A 17,156-nucleotide genomic window follows, 5' to 3' on the forward strand; every position below is an offset into this window, starting at 1 on the left:
AGACATTGAATAATCAGGATTAGGACTTTTTTGACATTGATATCAAAAGTAGGTAACGGGCCTTTCATCGGCCCAAGTACAGCTTTTTTTCTCCTCTAACCAGTTGGTTGGTGCTTTGAAAGGTAAGGCCCTTCCTGACCAGTGAGCCACAAAATTGGTCAGGAAGGATCTGCATGGCATGCTCATCTCACAGGCGGGATGCTCTGCTGCCTGTGCACTACAGTTCACTGCGTATTGCTGTTGTCCTTATGCACCCATCTGAAACATAAGTAACTTAAGTGAAGTAATAGAAACAGCAGTGCTTTCAAAGAGGTGTGGGTCATCTGAGGAGAGGTTTGGGAATGTGAAAATACTCCTCTGTGTAACTGAAAGCTCCTGGTGCTTTCTTACAAGAGTCAGGATGGTTGTCTTCACCTCATTCTGACTTTACCTCTCACACGCTTTATGCTGCGCCCACAAGTTGTACTGGTTAATCAGCACTGACAAAAAGCACTTTGTGTTCAGCTTTGAGATGTCCCCACCTCCCATTTCAGATGTCCCATGGAACCAGCAGCTGCTGACGAAGCAGTCCCTGCACCGCGCAGAAGACGCCCGGCAGAGACCACTTCTGGGGCAGAGTGCAGGGCAGCAGCCAACCTCCACAGGGGAAGGGAGGAGGTGAGGATACAAAATAAAGGTTATCGTAGAGTGTGAGGAGTCGTTCTGGCTCCTCTGTATTCTTGCTCAGCATTCTCTGTAGGTTAAGTTGGCTCAATAAAATCTGCCTCATTGAAGTCAGTATCTGAGAGCTTCTTCCCCAGCTTCTAAACATGCAAAGATTGTTTCATTCCAGTTCTTTAAGGATTATGACATTTAAAAGGAGACATATAGAGAGTAGTATTTTCTTTCTGATGCAAACTTTGGTTGATGAGGTTTTTTCCTTCTCTGGTGTTTTTCCTTTGTGTTTTGTTTTGGGTTTTTTGTGTGCATGTGTGTAAATCTTATTGAAAGGGAATGCCAGTTCCTTCACTAAACAAGTGAAATATTTGCCTAATATTTGAAAATTATCTTTAGTTTTTTAATCTGTAAACAGCTTTAAGCAGTGAGAGATTTAATCAATTCTGTGGTTTCTGATGACAGAAAACACACTTGACTTTTCTCACCAAATTCTTGCAAGGTAGAATGGGTGCAGATTGCAAATCACTTCGCAATGCTGATAGCTTTACTTTCATTCAGTGAAGGGCACAGACCCTCTGTCAGTGACCCCACATTTGTTCTACCAGCGTGCCTCCACACACATCTTCTTGGCTTGAGCCTCCATCATCAAGGTGTGACGTGTTGTGTTGATAGGTGGATAGGGGTCAACACGTGAATGAATGCCTTGTGTGCAATAGCAAGCAAACTGAGGTGCTGAACCAAAATATGTGTGTTGTTTTTCATTGTATCAAAACAGCAGGGGACAGCAAATTTACTTTGTTTTCCTTCAACAAAATCTTTGGAGCTGGGAATCCTGACATTCATTCAGTAGAATTTCTCAGTACGAAACCTCAGTTTTTGCTTGTTTTTCAGTTGTAGCAATACATTTTCTCTCCTTTGCTTTAGGGCAGGCTGTCATGAGAACTTTCGATCCGGGCCTTCGTCTCCATGCTCACCTGCTGCACCAAGTCAGTCACCCAACAGGTACAAAAGGTCAATAAGAAATTCTGCAGACTGAATACATTTTGTGGTCACTGGTGAACTGCTACAGTGTAAACTATATTTGTGTTATGTAGATGCGCTATTAATTCTTCTAAGTGTTGCAGCTCATAACCATCTACATAATAAATTTGTCTCTCCCTCTCCCTTATTTCCTGCCTACTTCAGCAGTATTGTTATGTTTTAAAATAACACAGTTCAGAAAGCAGCTATAGGACTGCTTGATCATTGAAACTTCAGTGAAATTGAAATGGGATAATATAAGCCCCAGTCAAAAGCAGGCAGTTAAGCGTGAGTTCAGAGCAGTTAAGCCTAAGGATATTGTCTTTATTGTCAATAGTCACATGCTCAGGAGTAAGTTGTGTCCCTGATTCTGTCAGGCAATGAGCTGTGCATTTTGCAGTGAATAGATGTTCCAGCTCTAAATAGATAGCAGCTGTAGCTTGACTGAATCACTGATAACTTCTCATGTATTAAATCAATTGGTTTATTAAATAGCACAATCATACAACACAGAAACCTTAGAAAGACTTTGTTCTATTTAAATTACATTTTTCTTCAGGCTTGACAGCCACTGTCATTGTCATGAAACTGTTGGGAATTCTTAGTGTTAATAATTTCTTCATTTCTTTTCTGACAGTAGCTGCAGTTTTGGTGGTATTGCACGTTGTTTATTGCTACACATTACAGCTAATCATGACAGCTAGTTCATAGTATTTAAAAGTTATAACCTGACATGTCTCCGTTTTCTAAGATCTCCTGAAATAAATCTGAGTTTTGAAAATAATGGATAAGATGTAATTAATTCTTACAGAAAAATGTTAGAAAACGTCCTTTAAAACTTCCTTTAAATTTTTTTCCCAACACACTTTATTCTTTGATTTGACATTTGACCTTGGCCATATAGTAACTCTGATAGTGGAAAAGAAGTGAAGACAAAGGTGAATACAAAGATAAGGCAATCAGAGCAGAGTGCTTATTGTTGTAGGGAAGAGAAGAACCCAAGGAAATAATAAAAAGAATGAAACATGAAAAGGCAGTGAAGTGCTTGTGCTATCCAGTATATGTGGTGGGATAAAAAATTATAAGTGCAGTAGTGACAGAGATTAGGTGGAAGCAAATGCAGTTTTCTGCTTGTGATGAGTCTTTCTCTGCTTCTATCTCTTCTGGGGGAAAAAAAAAAAAAAAAAAAGTAGCTTTTTAATCGTGATGCAGCCCAGATCTGTCTCTGTTGGTGGTTCATTAAGTTGCTGCACTGGAAACATGAAGCACAATATTGTAAACTTGCTTATCTGTATATAATTTCATCAAACCATCTCCTCAAAGTTCTTGACATATCCTGAAATTTCTCTCTTGGTTTCAGCTCTGGCTGAAAAAAAACTTGTATGACACATAATCACAAGAGATTCCAGTTGTTCTCAGGTTCATCTCATCAGATGAACATCAGTTCTGGCAGGCTAGCACACAGGTGAGAAGGGAAGAGCGTGAAAAGCGAACAACTGTACACCTGTACTGCCATTAAAAAAATTATGAAAAAGAGTGTGTGGGGCCCAGTTGTCATCAAACAGCTGATCTATTAGAAATGTCTAAACAGTACTGAATCCAAGGTGAAAGCTGAAGTATTTTCACATTGCAGATGGAAGTCTAACTTCAGCTCTAATCTAACAACTTGGAGTATAACAGGCATGTAGCTGCAGCACCATAGGCTAAAATGAGTTAGTAAGTGCCTGAAGCTTGGTCTGTGTCACCACTTATGCTGCTGCTGTTAACTTAGCCAGCTGGTTGAGGTGTAAAAGCAGTATTCCTGCCTTTTGACTTGCATATGGAAACCTATCTGTAAACAAATGGAGAAAATTCCAGGCTGAGAATCTGAGTCAGGTAATATATGTAAGTATCTGCTCTGATATCTTCATCATTGACTGAGTCCTGCTAAGACAACAGCATTATCTGAGTGTGAAAAAGCTGAAAAAATAAAATAAAAGCAAAGAGGCTTGCATTTCTCTTGATGTAGCACAGATACTGATAGGGAAATGGGTTTGAGCTCCTGCGCATTTGAGCATTTGAAGCCTTCTGCTTGGTTGGCTGTGTGGCAGATGCAGAGGCTAACGCAGCAAAAGCCTGCTTTAATCTCAAAGCTCAGTCAGAATCTTTATTTCAAGCAATATTTTGAAGCATATGTGTCTTCTGTTAAACTAATAGTCTTTTCCAGTAGAAAAATTCTAAATGATTGAAGGGCCAGTGTGCATCTCTGATGTGAACCTGCTCCTAGTGCTTCCTTCCCTCATTATGTCCTTCCCCTTAAGCACTTGGTTGTGTTTTAGTTTCTGGTCTGTTTTCTTAAAGCAGTGTTTTTCTCCTAGGTCTGTCAGTGGAAAGAAGCTTTGTTCCACCTGTGGGCTTCCTCTTGGCAAGGGAGCTGCCATGATTATTGAAACGCTTGGTCTTTATTTCCATATTCAGTGTTTCAGGGTATGTCTCTTACTGTGTCCACCTGCACAAAATCTCAAGTCATCATTCAGCGTGAGGAGAAAGTGTGTTGAGGTCTACAGATATGGAACTGGAAAAGAGAATAGAGGATTGCACGCTTGTTACATTTGTTTGTGGACAAGTGAAAGTAACATTAACTGTAGCTAATGTGTTTGTTGTCAGACATATTAGGTTAAACCTATCACTTAGCAAGTAGACTTAGCTTTGCTTGCAGAGGGAAGCATCTAATAACTTTCCAGTTATTTCCACAGAAATACTTTGTAACCATGTCTCAGGTAATGACTCAAGATAGTGTTGGCTAAATAACTCAGAAAGAGTCCCTTGGAGATATCTCTATCCCAATTGATATTAAGTGTTTGTGAAACCTTACTTTTAGATATCTACTCAGAATAAACCGCTGGCCTTTCTAAGCCTTGTCCTGCACAGATTGGCTCCAGAATGCAACGTAAAAATCAAATGTCCCTTAAAATCACTAGACTTCATTTTTGTGTGAGTGGTGACTGCTGAAGTCCAGTCCTAAAATACCATTTGGCCTAGAGCAAACTTGTCACTGCTTTGCACTGCTCTACAGGACTATGGGTTGGGTTTTGGGGGGGGTTATTTTTTCTGACCGTTCTCAAAGCTATTGAAACAAAAGTCAAAATGTTGGGAGAGCTGTGACAGATGCTAGGATGTGATCTGTTGTCCTTTACTGTGCTTCAATTGGCAGTGTGGCATTTGCAAGGGACAGCTGGGAGATGCAGCAAGTGGGACAGATGTCAGGATTAGAAATGGTCTTCTGAACTGCAATGATTGTTACATTCGATCCAGAAGTAAGTACCAAATCCTGTCCTACAGTCTCTGTGTATTCTTTTTTTCTGATTTCACAGTGAATTCTAATAATACTGTCTCCATGCTTTTAACTGATGGGCTTTTCTCCTCCTAGAAGAAGTGCATTATGCCCAAATGGCTTTGCAACTCAGGCATAGCTTTGCCTTTGGAAGGGGAACATCCCAACCTCATTTGAGACATCCTCTTGTAACATAAATACTTTCAAGCCCAGTAAATCTTGCCCAGAAAATATCTGTCCAGCAATATTAGGCTTAAAGGTCGCTCCAGTGCATAAACACAAGCTTTATACTGTGCACACACTATGTGTCCTGGAGGCTTGGATCTGTCACCTCATGTGAAACAACACAGATACTTCCACTAGGTCTAGAACTCTGGGCCTTATTTGGTGAAGTTTTTGTTTTCTTTTGTTTTGTTTTTAATGTTTCTAAACGTCTATTTGTACAGAAATAAGTGAGGGAAGATATTAGGAACTATCTGTAACTTCCCATAATGAACCCTTGTGGTGGGATCTCCAGGCATAGTTTGCTGCAAGTATTGAAGACTGAGCCAGATAACTGCATGTCAAAGAAATCCTAATGTGTTTTTCAGTCCTGGAGTCAGTCACTTGAAAATTCTTTCTAGTGCTGGGTTTCTAAGACTTGTTACCAAATTGCTGGAGCATTTTGGAAGGCACAGAAAAAAAAGATGGGAGTAATCTTTGCCTTCCTGTTACCTGTCAGTGTTCTGTGTATACACTGCCTACAGCTGTAATTGAGGAGTAGGGATATAGAGCACTTTTCTCCTATTCCTGCTGTTTCTCCTCCTCTCCCTCCAAAGCAGTAGACATCCAGGAGTCGGGAAAGCGCCTCTGATTTTTTTTCTCACAGCTATTTCATGTCAGCGACATTTCCCCATCAGCAGAGCTAGGGGGTGCTGTTGTATAATTATTTCCTTCGTGCTTTTTTTAAATTCTACTGTGAAATGTTAGCGACTTTTTGTATTAACTGTTTAACCTGGTGCACTTAGAAACAGTTTTTCCCTCGAGTCTTGATACCATAAAACTCCCTCCTGTAGGTCAAGTCCTCATCTTTACAATGCACATTTAGACATCTGCATCTACAGGAAAAAGAGAAGAATGTGATAAAAGTCATATTCTTTTCTTCATAATCCTTTTTTGCTTAAACAAGAATTGAGGTCCCATAGGGATAGCTGAAAGCTTAATTAGATTATGTGTCAGCCTGTATGCTGTAGAAATCATTCCATTATCATTTCTACTGCAGCATTGCTAGAAGAGGCATCACAGAAGTGATGTACAGTGTTTTGTGCTGGGAGATTTTGCATTTGTGCATTTTGAACACAATAGGAATCAGGCTGATGACTGTAGGAATAGGTTTTGTGGAGATGGATACTTTCTGAAAAATAATAATGGCAAAGGTTTGGGTTTTTTTTTTCCTGCATACTGCCTCTTCGTGCTGTGTCTGTGCCTCATGCAAAATCTCAAAAACTGGTTCATGTTGACAAGCTCAAAGGGACCTGCTTTGATGTCATCAACCTGCAAACATGGTTACACTCTCATTTTTAACTTAAATTTGATGAACTCCACTTCTGAAATGAAGAACAAACTGATGCAATGCTCATGTGCTGCTTTCTGGTTCGACAGAGTCTGCTGTTAAATTTAAAATGATTTTCTTTCCTCTGCCCTGTTGAACTCTAAAAAGCCTACACAGCAGTGTACACAGCTGATGATTTCTGACAAACCCGTGGTTGATCAGTATTGCTCTGAAATGCTTACAGACATCTCAGTGAAATATTTTGACTGCCAGCATCTTGCTTATTTGAAACTGGGGGTGATTTTTGTTTTTATTTTTTATTTTTCCAAAATCAAGTCTGAAAAACCTTAAGAGAAAAATGCATTAAAGATTTTATAGCAACCCAGGGTATATTTCTGCTTTCTAAATGAAAACGGATAAGGGATTTTGGTAGATTATTTCTCTACCCCAGAACCTCCTCATGGCAATTACTGCGGGGAGCTCAATATTGAATGATAAACATACAAACAGTTACAGATCTGTGGATGTTGAAGTCAAAGGCGAGCAGCAAATTGAAGAGATTCTCTGTGTGGCCAAGTGACACAAGGGCTCTGTATTGTCACATAACACAAACCAGGCACAGCTGAAGATGACTCACCAGCCCTTTGCTTCACTGTTTTGCCACTGCAGAGCCTAAAAGTAAATGTACCCCCAAGTACTTCCAGAGCAAATGAAATAAAAGTGCGTGCAGATCGCAAATGGCACGGAATTCTTTGCAGTTGGTGCCCCAACTTTGCGGGGAGGAGGAGAATCAGGGCACAAACGATACATATTTCCCGGTTGTTTTTTTGGGTTTTTTTAAATGATAGAGATGGAAGGAAGAAAATCCTTGGCATTCCATTTTCTTCAGGAAAAATGTTTGTTAACATTTGTAAGCTAACAACTTTGTTTTGTTTTTCCAGCTGCTGGACAGCCAACTACATTGTGACATGACTTTCAGTGCTAGTAACTTTCAAGGAGGAACTCTCTTCTCACATGTATCGGCTGCCTCCAGACAATCATTTGTAAGAGCTTGAATTCATGGACATCGTGGCTCTCATCTCATTTTGAAAAGCTCATACAAGTGCTGCACCTGCTCCTTTAAAATGCAATATGTTGGTTTTCCCTTTCTTAAGAAATGTGCAGAGTATGTATGACCATATTTGTTAAGGCAAAGCCTAAGTACTATAACAACAAAAACAAATCCCACCTTTTCAGGTATGTTTATGATTTTCAGTCTGTTACTTTGTTCTCCTGAAAGTAATAAGAAAATAAACATGCAATAAAGCTGTTTTGTGTTAACATTTCTAGGAATTAAAATTTTGAGTTTACAGAGCCTTTATAGAATATGCCAAGTTGAGATGAGAAGTAATTTTAAGATAGCCTCTAATCATTGCATTTGAAAAACTAAGCATCACAGCACATGACTGCTCTGTTATAACTGAAGCTATAACTTTTTTTATACAGAGACTAGTTTGATAATACATCCTGTAATTCTGAGACGTTTTGTGTTTATATTACCTTCAGCGGAGGGTAGGAGTTATACAAATAAATTATTGCACCTTTAGCAATAGGATTTTTTGTTTGTGTACCTCAAGTAATGTTCATGACTATAGCTTGGTATTCTCTCAAATAAAGATTTCTTCATTAAACCTAAAGACTGTATACCGTTAACGACTGCAAGGTTCCTGTCAGGAGCAGTCCTCCTCAGCAGGTTCAGAAGCCAGTGTTGTTATGAGGTTTAAGGATGGGGTGATTCAGGGGGAGGCTGCGGCATGGGCGGACATTGTGCAATGCCTTGTGAGTCTGTGAGCTGCAGAGCAATGGTTGCAGTGAAGCTTTCCCGGTTGTGCAGCATCCCGCTGAGGGGCTGAGTTGTTCTGAGGCCTGCTGTTCCACTTGCAAACACTGTGCATGGTTGAAATCTCATGGGGAGAAATACGCGTGTGTTTGGCCCTCTCCAGAGTTCTCCTATTAGTTCGGCACTGAATTACACAGCTGTGAAGCTCTGTTTTCCATCCTCCCAGACAAAATGAGCAAAACCGACAAGCGTGGAACACGGGCACGGAAGCTGATAGCGACAGGCAGTTGCTTGCTCCAGTGTTTATGCTTTTTGGTGAAGTGTGTGCTCCTTGTGAAGAGTTCCTGCAGCTTGTGGAAACAGCAGCTAGAGCTGTGTGAGCTTGTCAGAACACACAGATGAGTTTAGGTGATGTGGTACAGCTGTAAAATACAAAGGAAATGGTTATTTGCAGTATCCCATTTTAGCTGTTCGCAATGCAACTTAAATGGAGGGAAAAACATCAACTTATTTTGCCTTAGAACCATGATTAAGTTATAGAGATTTATGTATGTGCTCATCCATTTTCTTTTGATTTGCTGGGAAACGGAAATCAAGTTGTTATTAGGACAGCAATAATTTGGGGTTGTAACATAGCTGACAACGATTTGTTTAAACAAAGGCAACTGCTTGCATGTGAGCTGCACACCGATTGAGAACTGCACGTCACTGCCAACACATGGGCAGTGCTGTCATCTGGGGACATTGTGGCAATGGGCTGGGAAGTGTCACCTCCTTAAATTGTGCCTTAGAAAACACAAAGCTGTTGCACACCGTCAGCGATGACTTACGGATGCAATATATCCAAAACCCTGAAGTCCTTCATGGGCTTCACATGGGGAATAATTTTTAAAAAACTGAAAATCAGAAAAATGCTTTGGGAGTACAAGAGTGAAGCCCAATATTTTGATTAACATGATTTGTGGCATGATTTACTGTAAGCAGGTTTTGGTAACCAGCATGGTTACCCTTTGCATGTGGTCAATGTAATGTTTTCCTGCAGATAATGCATAACATGAAAAAGCAAAAAGCAGATTTTATACACTGCTTTGTTCATCTGTGCAGTTCCATGTGCTGCATTAAGGGTATGTGAACATACACAGTGCCTGGGCCTAAGTTTTGAAGAAGACCTTTAGTGCATGCGTGTGTGTCTGTTTGGTCCCAGACACAGCTTCCCCCTGTGCTGTAGTGTAGGTGTGCAGGAGAGCTGGCATCACAGATGGGGTGTGCTTATCCTGAACCTTGTGAGGAGAGCCCCAGATGTCTGGAGCATGCATGGGACTGAAATGCATGAGCAGGGATTGGGCACAGCATCTCTGGGCTGCTCAGCTTATCCCATGTCTGTCCACAGTGTCAGATGTGCATGCTGTAGTGAATATGATTGTATGTAAAGCAAAAAGAAGCAGCAGAGTCCTCAGGCTTCAGATTTCCCCTTAGTGATCATCTGTTCACCAGCACAGAATAGTTTTCAACAGTTTTCTAAATCATACATACCAACAGCTTACATTTGATTTGTATTTCCTTTGGAGTCTTGCATGGCAAATTCATTCAGGCTAATTTCTTTGGTTTTATTTCCATTCTTTCCTGTTTCAACCCATGACTGTGATACATTTCTTATCAGGAACTTTAAGCACAGAAAGAAAATAACGCTTCACGACATTTGAATTACAATGTAAATGCATTCATTGCAAAAAGGATTTATTATTGCTAAGCACGTACAATGTATGTAATGGGTTCTAAATGTTTCAAAACTTATTTAGCCTCTCATTACTCCAGAAAACCTGACTAGGTGTCATAGCCCATCTGTGTCCCACTGTCCCTCTCCCTGTGGTGTGTTTTCTTTGCTGTGTAGTGTTACTGACACCGCACATCTGTAGTTTCCAATCAGTGTCCCAAAGGTCAGTGCACCGGAGGGGACCATCCCTATGTGCGTGTCCAGTCAGGGCAGGGGTTGCTGTCCTTGCTGTGCTGATATTGAATACCATTTACACTAATCTTTCCTTCTTTTTATTTATTCTAAAATGCCTCTGGAAATTGGGAAAACTTGTCTAAAATGCAACAGCTTTTATAGTAAATGTATGTTTATAAATAAAATGTTGATTACCTTTGGTGGTGTCTCTTTACTTATTGTAACTAATTTGCTGTGCTGTGTGTGGTGTATTTGTCAAATGGGACTGTGGGGTGTGAGCATCCCACAGTAAAAAGCTGCCACATGGTTGGTATGGGCTGAGCCTCACAGAAGTGGAGTGGGACAGGAAGGGAGGCACGCAGGGGAAGGACACAGCTCCAGGGCTACTGCTCCAGGGTATGTAGAAGGGCACGTATGCCTGATGTGAGAAATAGCAAGCACAGATGGCTTCCTGTGGCTGTTGTGGCTGTGAGTTGAACCCAAAGCCTCTGAAGGCTTTTCACTGATGGCAGTGGGCTGTGGTTCAGATGATGGCTCAATAAAACACTTTAGATTTGCAGAACTGAACTTGTGCTTGGGTAATTCTGTTTCTAGGTATTTCTAAGAGTTTGTGCTTGGCTGTGCATGTGCTCATTTGTGGATCCCAATCAGTCTCTGGTTACTTCAGCAGTAACCAGCAGAACGCTCACACCAAGTTCTAAGCCCCTTTCTCTTCCTTTTATCTGGGCAGTCTGGATGGCCGGTTTGATTCTGTGCCAGAAGCACATCTCAACTGTTAGATGAGTCACAGGGAAGCATGGACAATTTGATTTTTTCCAAAAGTAGATTTTTATCCTGATGCCTGGATCCTAGCTGCCTTAATGGAACTACACCATTTCTGCTTAGCTGAGGGCCAGGAGCTGTGGGTGCACCAGGTGTCCTAAGGGGGGGGTGGTGGCTGGCACCAAGGCTGCTGGGCACAGCTTTGGTGACTGTTCATCAGGGATAGTGGTTGCTGCCTGCTTTCAGCTCTGTGACAATCAGCTGTAGGTGCAGCTCTGGCTGTCTGATTTAGCAAAGTGATATATGTGGTCAAATGTTCCCCTTCCTGACGGCAGGCAGTTGTTAGAGATGGTGCTCAAAGAATTTGGGGAGGGCAATCACTCTTCTCTGCTCTCCTGGGGGCTGGGTGGCAGCAGCGCAAGGTGACAACAGCTCTATCTCAGGGACACGTCCACAATGAGGGTAGGAAGGGCTGTGGGCACTGGGACCAATCAGGTCACCCCCTCCCCCCACGTTGGAAAGCAAGTGCCAGAAAAATGCATCTCCTTTAAGGCTGAATAGGGCTCCACTACACTACTAAAAGCCTCCGGTAGGAATGTAATTTCATCTGAATTTCCTGATAAGGGGAAATGACTAAACTGGAAACTGCTCAAGTTTTGAGAGCAGTAAGAGCCCAAAACAGAGATAGGAGGCACTGCTAGGCTGTGACTGTCCTCACAGTGTGCTGCGGGGCTGCAAGCTGGGGATTTTCACTTTTCTTGGTCATCTGTTTCATAACATATAACATGAATGAAGCAAGGAGGTTGGATGCTTGCCTCAGTGCTGCTGCTGCTCTGCTCCAAAGCCCCTGCACTCTGCTGGAGGAGTCATTGGAGTCCTCCTCCCCAGACTAGAGCTATCCTCTCCAAAGCATATGGGATTTTCAATCATTTTGGGTGAAAATAATCCATCATTGGATACAATGTGATGAGTCACTGCTAACTCATCTGTAGAGTCCATCTGCTTCACCGCATATGAGGCACTGCAGATTCTCCTAGCTAATGCTGCATCCATGATTCGCAGACCCATGTGCTCTAAGCAGGTCACATGCTGCTTAAAATGTGCTGGGGGCTGGTTGCATGTCTGTAGAAATTAAAGAAAAAATAATAGAAATGCTAATCTTTCCTTGAACAATAAGATTTATCAACAGAAAGCGGAAAATCAGATTTGAAAAAATTCCTTTTCTCTGTCACTTCTGATTATGGATAACACACTGCTCCAGTGACAAGTATGGGGACAGAGATATACCACCCACATCTCTGGGAACTATGGGAGCTTCAGAATCACCAGAAATGAGCCATCATTCTAGTCCTTAAGAGGTTCGGCGGTGTAAACTATGAAGATCAGTATTCTCTGCAAACAAGAAAATTTTCTGTATTAATTCTATCTGAGAGAGCATGAGTGCTGCTGTTGGGAGAAGTCTTTTGCAACAGAAAACAATTACATGTGTGTACCCAGTACCTGAGGGTGGGATGTTGTGCTCAGCAGGGCATGGCACATATACTGCTGCGTCACAGCATCATTAATCTCCTAAAGGACGTATTTTTGTGTGAATGTGAGACATCATAGAATATGTACTTGGAAGTACTCCTCAGGATGCTTGTAGTTCCACTTGCAGGACTTGCATCATCTCTTCAGATGATGAACACCTGATGGATGCTTGGTGAGGCAAAGGCAGAGTGCTGGGGATGCTGTGCTGATGGCGGTGGGAGGTGTAGGGGAGGAAGAGGCCTGGGCCAGTCACCAACCTCCCCTCAGATGCCAGGCGTTCTGCAATTAGGGCAGAAATTCTTCCCAATTTATCAATGCAGCATTTTTCACCTTATTGCTGTCCAATCCCAATTAGGAAAAGGGGCCAACAATAAGTATGGCATCTACCTGATGGGCTTTGGAGAGTTGCAAGCAGCCACAGCCTGTAGTGGGAACTCCTGTAGGACCATATCAATAACTGAAGCAGCACCAGTCTGGCAAAGCTGCATGCATGCTGCATTGATAATTTTTATTAGATCCCTGTGTCTAGCAAGGACAACGTGGTAAGATGCATTTCTCCACTGTCTGCCCTCACACCTTTCATCATGGAAAGAAAATAAATCCTACAACATCCTTCCACTGGTTTGCAGTTTTAACAGTTGTCCCCATTTTGACAGTGAGCTGCAGCCTGAATACAATATCAGTTGTTTCCTTTGCACTGCAGTAAGCCAACACAATTTGGACAAGATTCTGAACAATTTTAAGTACCACAATAACTGAGCACCCAGCCTCTTCAGCATGGAGTCAAAAGCAGGCAGCAATCTGAATGAACACCTTGGAGAGCAGACATTTATGTTTGTCTGGTATTGTTCATGCTTGCTTTGCAGGGTTTTCTGATATAATATCTCCATCCTTGGAGAGCTCTAAAAGCCACCTGGATGTGGGCCTAGGCACACTGCCCTGGGTGTCCCTGCTGGAGCAGGAATTGGGCCAGGTAGACCCAAATGTCCCTTTGCACCTCAGCCATCCTGTGAAAAGTCATCACATGCACTTCTCACAGGACAAATCCCTGCTTACACAGGAAGATGATGACCCACATGAGGCTGGGACTGGCCACAGCTGGAGCAGATGGCCCTAGTGTCTCAGCATTGGCCAGCAAGTAGTCTGACATATCAGTAGCAAGGAGAAGCCAACCAAGGCAGGGCTGAGATGAGAACATGGGGGTCCAGAAGCTTTCTGAACTAACCAAAAACAGAAGAATACCATAAAAAGCATGATAAAACCTAAAAATAAATTGCACAGACCCTACCTATATTGTGCACCAAGAGTTCTATGCTTGTTCTAGAAGAATATCCGCTATTTCTTTTGGAGTGTAGCAAACACAGCATGACAGCAATCATTAGAAGGGGTTTATTGATACAGAAGGATACCGTAGAGTTAAGAAAATTAGTTCATCTCAGCAAATCCTCTAGCTCCACTAGCAGAAAACAAGCACACAAGCAAAAGATGTCCCTCCCCTAAGACACTCAACATGTGCTCCTATGTCGAGCCATTGATGCAACTGCTGCCATCCAGCTGAAGGACTGAGGCTTTGTAAATCAGATTTCAAGTAAAGAGATTGGTTTGAGAAACCTCCTCATTGCAGAGTCACAGGCTGTCAGAGTTTATTAGCATTATGGTACTGGAGTAAAAAGCAAAACAAATTAAGATGTTTAACAGCTGAAATCTGAAACAAAATTGTTTTTAATGCTGAAAATCTTGTTAACATATTTTCAGGCTTCCCTTTCCCAAGGTATTAAATCTCAGCACATGTTTGCAAGCATCTTTTTACCATCGTGGCAGCAGGAGAACACGGGCTGCAGTGCAGTGCATGGAGCGAGGCAGTGTGACCTCAGCCATGGCAGAGGGAGGGCCTGGAGGAAGAGCAGGAACCAAAGCTCTGTATCTGTGCAGGCAGGGAGCATCACCAGCAGCCAGGGGCCCGCCTGTACAGGGTCTGGCTCTTAATGGGAGGGGTAATCTGAACTCCCAAACTGATTTCCTTTCATGTTGGCTCCCACAATGAAAGAACCATTAAGGGTTTTAGTGATCTTCCAAGGCTCTGCTTCCAGAAGAAAATTGGCTCCTTTTCCTTGGACACAAGACCAATTTTTAATTGAATTTCAAGAGATGATGGATGTTGTGCTTTATTCCAAGTCTATATGCTAAATTAACAAGGCTGTCTGCTTAGTTTCCTCTTTTGAAACCACATTGAGATGAGTTTCTGCTAATTCTCTTGCACAGGGCATTGGACATGTGAACCAAGCCCTTATTCAAGAGCTGAAATAGGCATTTTGGCCAAGATTATTACCCTGGGTAATAAATTGGTGCTGTGAGGCTGTGACAATAATTCACTTTCTGAAAAAGTCTTATAGATTTAATTATTTCAAATGGATCAGTGAAAATAAAACTAAACACGTCGGATATTTTCACCAAAGTATTTTAAAAATTATTAGTTAACACTTAAAACATCTCTCTTCAGGGAGGGAATATCCCATTCATTCTAGATATTTACGATTTGTCCCTCCAGTCACCTCACAGCTAACAGAAAGCCCCAAGGAGTACACTGCAGTACTGCTGGAAGAGCTTGCAGCCAGGAGTGATGCTGCATGAGTGCTTATTTAAAAGCCCCCTATGTGCGATTTCAGGGTGGTTCAGGAACACTAAAGAGCATCAGCAGTTTTCTTGGGGCAGCACATGCTACTGCTCTTCCTACCTTGCAGCGAGCTCTCTGGATCAGTTGAACAAACTGACCACATGTATTGTTTCTTGCACTTAATTTATCAGATAAATGTAATTTCTCCACTGTCACCTTCCTACAGGTGATGCAGTGTGGAAAAGCAGGTTGAAATCATTAGCCAGATGTGATGATGCTTCCAGGTGAGAGCCTGTTAAACATAATAGAAAAAAAAAAAAAAAAAAGAAAGAAAGAAAAGACAAGTGAATTCTGTCTCACAGCCCCAAATCCCAAAGATACTTCAGCCCCAACCTGCGGCAGACACCAGCCTGAACCCAGGCTGCCCTGAAGCTCTTACAGATGCACTTTTCCCAATGTTAGTGTTCTGCTCTGCACCAGAATGACTCAGGACCGCCTTAATGACAGCTGCAGCCTGAATGTCCTGCAGAGCACATCCTTGGATCCTGGCAGCAGTTAATGGCTTATCTGCTTTGTATAATTGTTCAGATCTCCTTTTCTATCAGTTTTACCTCAGTGCCATCTCTTTTGTTTGAGTTCTATGCTGGTGAGACAACTGTCCAGCTAGGACTTTGGTTACAAAAATAAATCACATCATGACGATAAAATAAGGCAACTTTTGTAGCTACTTCTTCAGCACATCACCTTGGTGTGGTGTCCTTGTTAAGTTACACCCATTAGCAGTATCCGATTCTTTTTTACACCCATTTCTTGCCTAACTCCAGAACACAGTGACTTGTGCCTCCCAACATGGCACTGTACAAAACTTATTTCTCAGTTCTCTTGGAAACACTGACAGCGAGTAATCATTTCAGTATGTCCAGCCCTCAGTGTGGTTAATTATGAGTTTGTTAATTCCACAGATCCCATTGCAGAGGTGCCACCAGACTGAAGCACCTCACTCACACGTGCTCCTTTCCTAGCTGTCTGAAGCACAGGTGGGGGCTGCTAGCAGCCCATGTTTGTTGATATCCATGGGCTGTTCAGGCACTTGGAGAGCTCTCTTTGCATCTCCCTGCAGGGCATCACCTGGGGCCTCGCAGACGTTTCTAGTGGAAGCAGCATGATAACAATGAGAGAAGAATTAGTTAAAACAGGATGGGATAAGTCATATTCCTGGTGCATTTTTCCCTGAGAAAAATTTGATGCTCTTTGAAGGACATGTACTCAGCTTTTGTGTCCCTGCAGAAAAAGTTGTCACTGTATCAGAATGAGATGGGAGAACTGCTTCTCCCTGGATGATAAAATACCACCGGCTGAAATCTGTGCTCTTCTTGTCCTGGAACTGCTGTGCTGGGAGAGTGCAAGTACTGTGTGACAGCCTCTCCAGAGAACACAGCCCTTGTGGCTAATTTATCACCGGGAGGAAAAGGTGGCCCACTTGAGGGGAACAGCTCCGGGGAATGGGAACGAAGCTGCAGCTGAGCCCTGAGAGCTCACACACATGGGCTGAGGAGCAAGAGGAGGCAGCCTGCCACAGTGACTGCTCTGTGCTTAACGGTAGAGCCCAGCAGTGTTGTTGGCCAGGTTGGCCCCTAATCCTCCTGTACCTGTTGATGGGGTTGTGTTGCCATTGGTGCATTTGTCCCCACAGTGGGAGTAGATTTTCTTCTTCTTTAAAATAATATATGAAGATGTCTTGTCCAGCATAGTTATTTTCATTCCTTTATGGAAGTGATGGTCCACACAGAGCTCCCCTTTATTTCCAAAACCCCACTGCACAAGAAGATGCTCAGCTGTACCAACAGTTTTCATGTAGGCCAGCCTGAGAGTGAAAGAGCAGTGACCTCAGCACTGGCAGAAAATTAACTATATAATCTAATAGGGTTTCTTCATCCATTTCTAAATAATGGGATTCTATTA

The 17,156-nt window shown here is 42.3% G+C and overlaps 1 protein-coding gene across 12 annotated transcripts in view; it reads left to right on the plus strand.

The window, feature by feature from the left end:
* LIMCH1 (LIM and calponin homology domains 1) overlaps positions 1-10,488 on the plus strand; it is a 165,935-nt gene extending 155,447 nt beyond the window's left edge. For 10 of the 12 annotated variants that reach the window (XM_052682499.1, XM_052682498.1, XM_052682501.1 and 7 more), the window contains 5 exons: positions 534-657; positions 1,582-1,668; positions 4,035-4,143; positions 4,871-4,973; positions 7,463-10,488. In XM_052682499.1, coding sequence (XP_052538459.1) covers positions 534-657; positions 1,582-1,668; positions 4,035-4,143; positions 4,871-4,973; positions 7,463-7,488 — 449 coding nt within the window. In that variant the 3' untranslated portion in view covers positions 7,489-10,488. Of the gene's footprint in view, positions 1-2; positions 501-533; positions 658-1,581; positions 1,669-4,034; positions 4,144-4,870; positions 4,974-7,462 lie in introns of those variants that run through there. The other 2 variants (XM_052682500.1, XM_052682504.1) reach the window with 2 other exon arrangements.
* The last annotated feature ends 6,668 nt before the right edge of the window (positions 10,489-17,156 follow it).

This window comes from Tympanuchus pallidicinctus, unplaced genomic scaffold, assembly GCF_026119805.1.
Source record: "Tympanuchus pallidicinctus isolate F22 unplaced genomic scaffold, pur_lepc_1.0 scaffold2, whole genome shotgun sequence".
NCBI lineage: Eukaryota > Metazoa > Chordata > Aves > Galliformes > Phasianidae > Tympanuchus > Tympanuchus pallidicinctus.